This window comes from Nicotiana attenuata, unplaced genomic scaffold, assembly GCF_001879085.1.
Source record: "Nicotiana attenuata strain UT unplaced genomic scaffold, NIATTr2, whole genome shotgun sequence".
Lineage (NCBI taxonomy): Eukaryota > Viridiplantae > Streptophyta > Magnoliopsida > Solanales > Solanaceae > Nicotiana > Nicotiana attenuata.
In genome coordinates, this window is record NW_017676788.1 from 8,727 (window position 1) to 21,091 (window position 12,365).

Consider the following 12,365-nt stretch of genomic DNA (forward strand, 5'->3'; position numbering starts at 1 on the left):
ATCAGCAAACTAGTTTCAATCAAACTCTGATTACTAACTATTAAATAACAGTGATTGTTCTCTTTTACAGGCATTGCACAAACGCAGAAGTTAAACTAAATTGAGAGCAAAAGAGCGAGGCAATTTTGCAAGCAATTTATGTGAGATTCAAGTGTGCATTCCTGAAGCTACTTGGAGAAGATAGAAGAACCAATTCCATTGGGTCTTTCTTTTATTCTAGTTCAATTGTAGTAGGTGCTTTAAAGTTGTACCTTTCCAGCTTTCATAGAAGCAATTATATTAGGTACTTTGAGTATTCAAGTTAGAGTTAACTTGATGGTGTCGCAACAGTTGAGGCTGTGTGCCACACTGGGATTAGAGTTTAATCCTTAGGTTTACAAGAGTTTTGTAAATGCTGTTTTGGCTCAGTGATATTAGTGGAATTTTGGGAAAATCCTACTGAGTAGTAGGTCGTGGTTTTTTCACCTTTTGAGCTAGGTGTTTTCCACGTAAAAATCTCTGTGTTCTTTATTTTATGTACTCTTAATTCCGCAAACAGTAGTAGTAAGTACACCTAGAAGAACCAGGTTCTTCTAGAGCGAAAATTGGGTACCACACAAATCACCCCCCCTCTTGTGTGGTATTGACGTTTAGAACGTCACCGGTGCAATGTGTGTCGAAGAAGGGTGGTATGACCTTAATGCTCAAAATGAACTAATTCCAACCTGGACAGTCACCGGATGGAGGGTGTGCATGGACTACCGCAAGCTGAACAAAGTGACCCGCAAGGATCACTTTTCATTGCCTTTCCAGATGCTTGATCGGCTTGCTGGGCGTGCCTTCTTCTGTTTCTTGGATGGATATTCTGGGTACAACCAAATCTTGATTGCTCCGGAAGATCAGGAGAAGACCACTTTTACTTGTCCATATGACAACTTTTCCTTTTCTAGGATGCCTTTTGGGTTGTGTAATGCACCGTCGACATTCCAACGGTGTATGATGGCCATTTTCACCGATATGGTGGAAGATATTTTGGAGGTGTTCATGGACGACTTTAGTGTCGTGGGGGACTCATTTGATGAATACTTGAAGAATCTGGATAGGGTGTTGGCCCGTTGTGAAGACACCAATCTTGTGCTTAATTGGGAAAAATGCCACTTCATGGCTGAGGAGGGCATAATGCTCGGTCATAAAATTTCAAAGCATGGCATAGAGGTGGACAAAGCTAAAATAGAGGCGATTTCAAGGCTTACTCCCCCCACTTCTGTCAAGGGGGTTAGAAGTTTTCTTGGGCATGCGGGGTTCTACCGGAGATTAATCAAGGATTTTTCAAAGGTAGTGAATCCTTTGTGCAAACTATTAGAAAAGGATGCCAAGTTCGTGATTTCTCAAGCATAAGTTGACCACCACCCCTATTATTTCCGCACCCAACTGGAGCTTGCCTTTCGAGCTCATGTGCGACGCGACTGATGTTGTTGTTGGGGAAGTTTTGGGTCAAAGAGTGAGCAAAATGTTTCATCGGGTGTACTACGCGAGCAAGACAATGAATGAGGCTCAAAGGAACTACACGGTAACTGAGAAAGAGTTGTTGGCTATTGTGTTCGCAATGGAAATATTTCGACCGTATCTCATGGGAGCCAAGGTTATAGTGCACACCGATCATGCAACTCTTAGGTATTTGATGACGAAAAAAGATTCCAAAGCTAGGCTGATGCAATGGGTCTTGTTACTTCAAGAGTTTGATTTGGAAATTGTGGACTGGAAAGGTAGTGAAAACCAAGTGGCGGACCACTTGTCGGAGGAAAGGAGGCCGTGTGATGGCCTAGAGATCAATGATACATTTCCCGATGAGCAACTACTTTCTGTGTCAATGAATGATATGCCATGGTTTGAGAATGTTGCTAATTTCCTTGTGACTGGTATAATCCCGTGTGAGCTCTCTTCTAACCAAAGGAAGAAGCTCAAACGGGATAGTTTGGATTCCTATTGGGATGAGCCGTACTTGTTCAAGATTTGCACCGATGGAGTGATCCGGAGGTGTGTCCCTGAGGAGGAGCAGTTTTATCTTAGAGGCTTGTCATTCCTCTCCCTATGGTGGCCATCATGGCGGGGCGAGGACAGCTTTGAAGGTTCTTAGTTGTGGGTTTTACTGGCCAACTTTGTATAAAGATGCAAGCAATCTTGTGAAGAGGTGTGACGAATGTCAAAGAGCGGGTGGTATTTTGAAGAAAGATGAGATGCCTCTCAACACCATTCTAAAAGTGGATATTTTTTATGTGTGGGGTATTGATTTCATGGGCCTATTTGTAAGCTCATGTGGGAACACCTACATTCTAGTGGCGGTTGACTATGTTTCAAAGTGGGTCGAGGCTGTGGCTTTGCCCAACAATGAAGCCCGGAGTATGGTTGCGTTTCTCAAAAAGAGCATTTTTACAAGGTTTGGCTCCTCGTGCAATCATAAGTGATGGGGGGGGGGGGTTGTATTTTTGCCATAGAGCTTTTGACACTTTGCTTGCAAAGTATGGTGTCAATCACAAAGTTTCTACTCCTTATCATCCTCAAGCGAGTGGCCAAGTTGAAGTCTCAAACAGGGAAATCAAGAGTATACTGTCTAAAACGGTCAATGCAAATAGGACCGATTGGTCTAAGAAAATGGATGATGCTCTATGGGCGTATAGGACTGCTTACAAGACTCGATTGGTATGTCTCCGTACCGGTTGGTGTTTGGGAAAGCTTGCCATCTACCGATTGAGTTAGAGCACAAGGCCATGTGAGCTTTGAGGAAACTGAATCTTGAATGGGATGTGGCAGTAAATCTTCATGTGGAGCAGCTTAATGAACTTGATGAATTCCGATTCCATGCCTACTCCAGTTCATCCTTGTACAAGGACAAGATGAAGTACCTTCATGACAAGTATGCTCGTATCAGGAGTTCAAAGTGGGTGATTTGGTTCTCTTGTTCAATTCTTTATTACGTCTGTTTCCGGGAAAGCTTAAGTCCAAATGGAGTGGACCTTTTGAAGTGGTGCCTGTGACTCCGTTTGGTGCACTTGACTTGAAAAACAAAAATGGTGAGATCTTCAGAGTTAATGGGCACAGAGTCAAGCACTATCTTGGAAAGATTGATGACAGCCACGTGGTGGTAATGATCCATCTCAAGTGATTTGATGGTAACCTGCATCGTGCCGCGGCGTTAAATCAGGCGCTTCTTGGGAGGCAACCCATGTGTCTTTATATTTTCTTTTCTTTTTAATTTTATTTTTAGAGTAGGATTTGTTTTTTTGGACTAAATGGTTGTGAGATGTTGTAGGCTTGTTTTAATGCAGTGCAGGACCAAGTTGGGAAAATATGCAACTCTCTGAAGTTTGCATTGCGGCCGCATTGCATTTTGTGCGGCCGCAAAGGCCTTAGTGCGGGGGCACAAAATCAGTGCGGTCCGCAATGATGAGTGATGCTAAAAATGGTTCTCTAAGTTTGCCACCGCGGCCACATTGCATTTTGTGCGGTCCGCGGTGGACCACTGCGGCCGCGGAGCATTTTGTGCGGTCCGCAGTGGTTGCCTTCTCAAGCTTCTTGTTTCTGAGTACCGTGGACCACGGTGCCATTTTGTGCAGTCCGCGGTGGGTAGGGCCCCAGGTCCTTTTTCTATAAATAAGACCTGTGGCCCTCTAATTACACGAACTCAACTGCTAAGACTCGATTAATCAACATTGCATCTCTCTTCTGGTAATTTTAATTCCTTCTTAGTTGTTCAATTTTGCTATTTTCTTTTTACTCTTATTTTTCTTAGTATTTCTTCTTTTTCTTCCTGTTTTCTTTCAATTCTGTAGTCTAGGTTAGTTTACTCATGGTTAAATTAGGGCTAATTAGTTAAAAACACTGATTCAACACCTAGGGGAGCATTAATAGGTGAAAAATTGGACAACAATTGTGCAAACTTGAAACCCTAGTTTTGCGGCCGCACTTCTTTTTGTGCGAACCTCACTGGTGAGCTTCTGAAAGCTGGTCATTGAGGACCGCGGCCGCAATGGATTTTGTGCGGTCCGCGGTGCCTCACCGCGGCCGCACTGCATTTTGTGCGATCCGCGGTGTATAGATTCAGAGAGTGGGTAGTCTGATCCCCACCTCAGTGCCGACCGCGAGGCATTTTGTGCGGTCCGCGGTAGCTGCTTTGCGGCCACACTTCATTTTGTGTGGTCCGCGCTCTTCAACTCCTGTATGTCTGCAAATTTTCTGCAATGCTTCACTGACTCTGCTGATACTAACAAGCATAGAATGTATTCTCTTTGCAGATAATGGTGAAAACACGGGGCGGAGGCGATAAACAGAAAGGGATGAGTCCTCCCAGGGAAGGGGACGTGGAAAGATAAGGTTGATCCCCCAAGTTCGGGAAGCAATAAAGGCGACAAGAAAGGCAATCCGGGCCGCTGATAGAGCTGCTTCCCATTCATCGGGAAGTGAGTATGAGCCCTCCCGGGAGGCATCCGATTCTGACTCTGTCTCAGAGTATATGGATGACTTCCCGGAGAGGTTTGAGACTGACAGATGACCCTACTCCTCAGGGATCCCCTACTGCCCGAGCATCAGTGCACATATCTTCTGAGTCGTCTGAGGGCTCAGCTGCAGGCAGTAACAAAGCCTACTCTACCTCACCTACAACTTCACTATTCGGTGAGGGTCAAGTAGAAGAAGAAGGAGAAGAAGGAGGGGGTGAGCCCAAAGTAGGAGGAGTAGAGAGAACAAGGAACCCGGAAGCATGGCAAGACAGATTCGTAAGTGAAGCGGCCTACCATAAGTTCAGATAATGGTGGCCTGAGAAGAAGTTGATTCTTGAACGGAGTTTCATAGATAGAGACCTCTTGCCTCATAACCCCAATGTGAGAAGACAGTTTAGAGAGAGAGTGGGTTGGGACTACTTCACAAGCAATTGTGAGGATGCAAATAAGCACCTGGTCAAGGAGTTCTACACCCATGTTGCCCACATCAAAAAGGGCACTACAGTGACCAAGGTGCGGAATTTGAAAGTAAGGTTTGATAGAAAAACGATAAATGACTACCTGGGCTTCATGGAGGAGGATGAAGAATGCACTTAGAAAATGTAGCATTGGGGGAGAGTGTACGTCCATGGTTAGCTGAGTACTTGGCAATCCCAGGTACCACCCCAGCATGGTTGACAGCGGGAGTGAAAATTCTAAGGAGGACGCTGAACTTCGAAGCAAGAGGGTGGGTGACATTTGTTTATAGCAGGCTAGACCCCACCTCTCACGAAAACTCTCTCCCTATCTCCTGGGCTATATTGGTGTCATCGATCATGGCGGGGTACCCGATCAACATCGGGAATGTGATGTCCAGGGTGATTACACGGGTGGTGAACGAAGGTGATAGAAACTACCCTTTTCCAAATTTCCTGACCATGTATTTGAATGATCTAGATGTGGAGAAGCGCAGATTTGATGTGAAAGTGAAGGCCAAGGCACCTTTCTCCTGGTACAACACCAAGGGTCCTGACAACCCCAAAGACCCTAAGGGCAAAGCCCCTACTTCTGCTGGCCAGTCTGAAGAGCCAGTAGTTGTAGTGACTCCTTCTCAGCCTCCTTCAGCTACACCAGACACGACCCGAGGACCCTCCACTTCTACTGTCCCAGATATCCCTTCATCTTCAGCCTACCCGTTGATTGCCCACCACTTGAACCAGACCCTTGCTAGTATCAACAACTTGATGCAGGCAGCGACTTCTAAGCTGTCTGTTCTGTCTACCTCTGTAGAAGCCCAGTCGGTACCACCTCAGCCACAGCTCCCGCAGTCAGTGGAGGACACTCTCAAGGAGCTTCTGGACAACCAGAAGTTAATATTGGAGGCTGTGGATTCTCATGGAAAAGCACTGAAGGAGCTCACCAAAGAAACAAAGAAATTGAGGAAGACTCGGGCATCCAAGGAGTCGGTGAAAGAGTTGAGGGCGGATGTGGAGAAGATGAAGGTGGATCACTCGACTTTTGACCTTCTATTGCATGACCCAGGTCCAGCAGCCCAGCCTGAGCCAGAGCGGGAGACAAAGAGGCCAGCAAAGAGGAGGAGGGTGATTCCTCGTGCTGATGATGCTGTTATAGAGTTGGAGGACCCGCAGGGAGGTTCCTCTAGCCAACCTCAGATTCCAGTACAGGCCCAGGACTTAATACATGCCCAGGTCCCAGTGGAGACACAGAACTCAGGGAGCCAGCCGCAGGTTCCCGAGCAGACCGAGGACCCAGGGACCCAGCCACAGGATCCCATGCAGGCGGAGGGCCAATAGGGAGTTTTCTCTTTACTCTTTATCTTTACTTGTGCTTATTTTGGTTAGTTAGCATTGAGGACAATGCTAGCTTTCATTTGAGGGGGTAGCCCTATTTGGATGACTGTATATATGTGACACTTGACACTACTTTCTTTTTATGCTTTTATTTTCACTTTTGGTATGTACATATTCATTTTAGTTCATTTTCTGTACTTTGGCAACTTTGGTTTGTATACAAAGTTACTTTCTAATGTATATATTCATCCTCCCTTATGTATATTCGACTAAATCCCCTCTTGTATATATTCATTTTACTTTCCGCATTTTCTTTCTTCTTTACTAGCTTCTTATTTTATTTTGATAGCTTCTTATTTTTAGTTTTTATGAGAAATAAGCCTTTGGTTTTCTTAATTCCACGGTTCTTTCCAAAAGTGGAATTTATGTGAACCGGGTGGCTCTTCCCGACGATGGATGGCATGACAACCTTCTTAAGGGTTTGAGTCTGATTTCTTTTTCTTTTTGTGTAAATAATAGCTAGTGAGTAGTGGTTCCTCAAGAAAAGCTTCACTTGGGCCTAGCACATTTGCCTTTGATCCCATGGTCAAAAACAAATTGTTGTGTATAGGATGGTGAAAGTTGTGACCTTGAGACTCTTGTGTTGGCCGACAATCATCAAGTGGTTTTTCGGGACCATTGTGTTGCTCAAATCTTAGCTAAGGTCGTTGTGAGCCCCCAACTTTGTATCTTTAGCAATCCCATAGCTTGTGTGGTGAGAATTTGAATTGCAGGTCCAAGTCCCGTGCCAATAGTCTAGAACTTACCCTGAATGTTTGTCTAGGCGAAATTCTAAGTGTAGTTTGACTTGAGAAGTGATTATAGGCTCTCCTTGATCCAAATGATATCTTGAAAACATCCATAGCCTTCCAATGATAATGTCCCTAGTCAACCCTTTTGAGCCATAGCCCTTTTCCTTCAACAACCATGATACAAGCCTTTACCCGTTTTGAAATGACCCTCTCTTGGCACCCAATCTTTCCTTAGCACATGGCAAAAGCATAAGTTTGGGGGGAGAGACGAGAAATGCAACAAAGTGGTAAAAAGTTACAAAATGAAGAAAAGGAAAGGCAATGAAAAAGAAAGAAAACCAAAAAGTCAAAAAGAATGAGCAATATAGAAAAAATATATGAAGGGATTGAATAAAAGTAAAGTGATGGAAGGCGTGGAAAGCCTAAAAAGGAGAAAAAGGTTTGAAATGAACAAGAAAGAGTGACTGTGTGTCTCTCTAACCCCGAAGAAAGAAGTAAATGACTGAAAAGAAAGTCAAGAGAATGTGCCAAAATAAAGTAAATGAAGTGCTTAAGGGAAGACGGAACCTACTTAGACCAAATGAAGCTTACATTAGTGGTGACTCACATAAGGGCAAGCTTATGGTACTTAGAGCCGGACTTGTAACCTTCCTTTGAGAGAGAGTGTTTCCACTATCCTTGTTCTGAGTGTTAGAATCTAAAAGTGAGGATGTGCTTAGGGAGAGTTGAGGATGTATGAGTTTGGGTTCCACGATGACCAAAGTAGTAGAAAGAGTTTCTTTGATGTGTTGAGTCAACTCTTGATGCTCTTGTGTCACACTAAGACAATGGTGCTTAAAAGGTTGAATGCTGTTAAAGATTCGTTTGAATTAAGGGCAATTGTTAGTCCCAATTGAGGCAAGATGAGGTCACTTTAGGTCGGCTGAATTTTCTTGGATTTACTCTTAAGGGGTGGGTCTTATTTTGTTTGCTTGAGGACAAGCAAAAGCTTTAGTTTGGGGGGAGTTGATAACTAGGGATTCTAGTTCATTTTACACTCCTTTTCACTTGAGTTTTGAGTAAAAAAGTATATAAAATAGTCCCAAAGGCTTTACATGTCGTACTTGTTTGCAGGGTTTGATAAAAAAGGTGACAACTAGTCAAAATCATCTCAAAAGGAGTGAAACATGCACAAGTACAAGGACAAGTCTAAGCACAGTTGAAACAAGACGCACTGCGGACCGCACAAAATGGGGTGCGGCCGTAGTGAGGAGATTCAGAGAGTGCTGATTCCAGAGACCCAAGCAGTGCGGCTGCAAAGCATTACGTGCGGGCTGCACTGGACTCATCGCAGCCTCACTCGATATTGTGCGGACCGCAAAGAATGAGTTCAGAGAGTTGAAGATTTGGAGCTAATTGCCAATGCGGTTCGCCATCCTTTTTGTGCGGACCGCAACAGAAGCCACCGCGACCGCGGTGGCCAAGTTCAGAGGGCAGAGTTTAAAGCCAAGAAGCCTCATTGCGGCCGCACTCGATTTTGTGCAGACCGCACTACCCCCGCAGGGATATTTTTGTCCAAAAATTTTGGCCTAGTATAAATACTTTCTTTTCACATTTTTAGGTCATCTTTTGTAATCTGAGTTTGGGCCGAGCACGTGAACGAGTCTTTTGCTCCTTTTTGAGTAATTTTGGGCTACTAATACACTGCATCTCTATTATCTTAGTTTGTAATTAATTATTATGGTTATTTCTTCATCCAATTTCTTGTTTTCTTCCCTAATTATGAGTAGCTAGACCCATTACCTAGGGTTGTGCTCAACCCTAGTGTGGGTATTTGATGGGTCTTGAGTTTTAAGGCTTGAATGTGTATGGGTGTTTGATATTTGGACCAATTTATATTTTCCATGTTCAATTAGTGGTTGCAAACACTAATTTGTGCCTTTGTGACTTGAGTTCTTCTTGAGAAAGAGAACTTGAGTCTAGGAAAATTGGTCCAACAAGGAATTGGGGCGTATTCAAGATATTGATAGCTCCAATTAAAGGGTTAAACCTAGAGATAGTAATACCCGACTTGAACCTCAATTTCTTGCTCAATTGTAATACACAATTGGTCTTGAGAAAGTCAATTTGGGCAAAATCACTCAAACTACCGAGAGGCATAGAGTGAGAACTTTCGTGCATCGGTTATATTGTAATCCCCATCATAACATTCTTGCCTTAGATTTGAGAATCCGTCGAATATCCACCTAGGAGCGGGTCACTTCCTTAGTGCCTCTTTAACCTATTAGAAAACCCTTTAGCAATTAATCTAAGCTTAATTTAGCATCTTATTAGCATAATATTAGAAGTAATAAAAAAAAAAGACCAACTATGATTGGAAGTGCAATTAAGAGTAGTGCACATTGCTAGTTTGGATAGGAAACCAACTCCAACTTTTAGCTCCCTGTGGATTTGATCGCGACCTATTCGGGTAAAAGCTGCATCGACCCGCTCTCGCCACTCTATAGTGGTGCAGGGTTGGCACTGATTAGAATCCCTCTTCAAATCCTCTCAAAAAGCTCCAAGCCCGCCTCAAAAATGGAGGAAATATGCTGAAAATCGCGAAGGGAATCTTATATAGTCTCTGCCCAGGGATTTTTGTACATGCGGCTCCCAAACTCGCACCTGCGGACCGCTTATGCGGTCAAAACAACCGCACCAGCAGTTTCTCATTAAAGCTCCAATGTCCGCATCTGCGCCCAGGCACCGCATCTGCGGTCCCGCAGATGCGCTCAACGAAGCGCACCTGCGGTTTTTTCCTATGATGACCAACCTCCACATATGCGGTCTACTTTTCACACCTGCAACCTCTCACCTGCGGTCCCCAAATCCGCAGGTGCGGAAATGACAGAAGCAGAAAATCTGCAACACAACTCAAAAATCCAAACACTCCTCCAAGCATCCAAAATCATCCCGAGGCCCTCGGGACCTCAACCAAACATACCGACAAGTCACATAATATCATTCAAACTTGCTCCAACCTTCGGAACTCTCAAAACAACATCAAAACATCAAATCACCCTCGGATTCAAGCCTAAGGATTCCAAAAACTTTCGAATTCTGAATTCGATCAAAAAGTCTATCAAACCTCGTCCGAATGACCTGAAATTTCGCACACACGTCCCAAATGACACCACGGTCCTACTCCAACTTTCGGAATTCCATTCCGACCCCACCACCGATATCAAATTTTTCACTACCAACCAGAAAGCGCCAAAATTCCAATTTCGCCAATTCAAGCCTAAATCTACCACGGACCTCCAAATTATATTCCGAACATGCTCCTAAGTCCAAAATCACCTCGCGAAGCTATCCAAATCATAAAACCCAAATTCCGAGATCGTTTTACTCACAAGTCAACTTCCGGTTGACTTTTTCCAACTAAATGGCCAACTTAAGAGACTAAGTATCTCATTCCTCTACAAAACCACTCCGAACTCGAACCAACCAACCTGATACCACATAATACTGCTGAACAAGACATAAAGAAGCAAAAATGGGAAAACAGGGCTGAAATTCATAAAACGACCGGCCGGGTCGTTACAATTCAAGTCTGGGAGGGGCTCAAGGCAGGGAGACCATCTTTCTCATTCCCTTTTCATCCTTAGTGTTGAAATTCTTTCTAGAATGCTGAATGATATCCAAGATGACAGGCAGCACAAGAACTTCTATATGAGCAGACAAGGCCCCACCATTAACCAACATGTTTTTGCTGATGATATAATTATCTTTAGTAGTGGGAACAAAGCTTCTTTACAACTTATCCTCAATACTCTTGCCACCTGTGAAAGAATCTCAGGTCAACTGATCAATAAATGTTAGAGTAGCTACACCATGGCTCCCAATGCTAATCAAAGCTCTATCATAAGAGGTGGGAGAATATTAGGAATGGGATTTGAAAAATTGCCAATGAAGTACCTTGGCTGCCCCAGGGATGAAGAAAATCTGTTTCTTCTCTGCTGTGGTGAGTAAGGTGATTAACAAAGTCAAAGGGTGGAATCTTAAATTCCTATCAGTTGGAGGAAGGGCCGTGCTTATTAGGCATGTCCTCGGAGCCCTTAACATCCATACTCTAGCAGTTGTGCACCCTTTTAAAGGGACTATTGATCAGATTGAAAAGTATATTTCTAGATTCTTCTGGGCGGAAAACGACATAGGTGATAAACATCATTGGGTTTCTTGGAAAAACTTATGATATCCTTATGAAGAAGGCGCTCTAATTTCAAAAAGTTGGAAGACACATGCAAAGCGTTTAATGCTAAACAATGGTGGAGATTTAGAACCACTAATTCCTTATGGTCCCAATTTTTAAAAGTATGGCCACCCTAATAATGTTCAATGGAGGCCCATGAAATTACATTGTTGGAAAGCTATGTGTGAAGCCAGACCAAATATGGAAGAGAATATTTGGTGGAAAATAGGCAGGGGTGACATTTTTTGGGTTTGATAATTGGACCAACCAATGTTCGCTATACAACAATCTAGAAGGTGTCATAACTCATCAAATTATTAAAGTAAAGAAGGTATATGAAAATGGGCAATGTGACTGGTCCAAACTCATACCACAACTTCAAATTTTATCAAGAAAGTGATATCCAATATCAACCTGGTGATCTCACAAGAGGCAGATGATATCCCTTTGTGAAATTTGTCAAAGAATGAAAAATTCTCCAATGATACTGCTTGGAACGTGCTTAGACAGAGAAGGCAGATGTCACGCTTTAACAAGAGGATTTGGCACAAAAATTTTCCATACAAGATGGCGTTCCCTACATGGAAAGCATCTCACAACAGGATTCCTACTGATGACATGGTTTCGAGATTTTTTTATTAATATGGTTTCTAAGTTTGACAATCGTACCAATTACCAAAAGCCCTATTCTCTGTTCTTCGCGCTTATGCTTCTATTACTTCTATTTCAGTTTTTCTCAAATTCTTGGTCTTCACTCTTTCAAGTGTGAGCTCCTGATTTGGGGAAAACTATTTCCTTCTTGCTTTTAGCATTATCTGTTGCGACAATCAAACCTGTATCTCCGCTGACGAACCTTGGATGGTTGCTCACGTTATTTTTACAACAGCAGTATTCTCTCTATCTCAAGCAATTCTCAAGAATAATTTGAAAGGAACTGAACAATATTAATTTGCAATCAGATTAAATGCTGCGACAAATGATCGAGCCAAAAAGGAAATATACACTCCATAGAATATTCTTCCTTTTTATTTTTCAGGTAGGATATTTTTTATCATTTTCTATCTTTGAAGAGTTATAAATTTTGCCTGTGTCTTTTGTC

The 12,365-nt window shown here is 43.2% G+C and overlaps 1 protein-coding gene across 1 annotated transcript; it reads left to right on the plus strand.

Annotated features, from left to right (window-relative positions):
• Nucleotides 1-5,323: 5,323 nt before the first annotated feature.
• LOC109221202 (RNA polymerase II degradation factor 1-like) lies at nucleotides 5,324-6,268 on the plus strand. Its single transcript, XM_019385668.1, has one exon. The coding sequence runs from the start codon at nucleotides 5,324-5,326 to the stop codon at nucleotides 6,266-6,268; it is 945 nt and encodes a 314-aa protein (XP_019241213.1).
• Nucleotides 6,269-12,365: the final 6,097 nt, after the last annotated feature.

Coding starts and splice junctions, on each gene's coding strand:
- LOC109221202 (XM_019385668.1), top strand. CDS start 5,324: ATGTCCAGGGTGATTACACGGGTGGTGAACGAAGGTGATAGAAACTAC.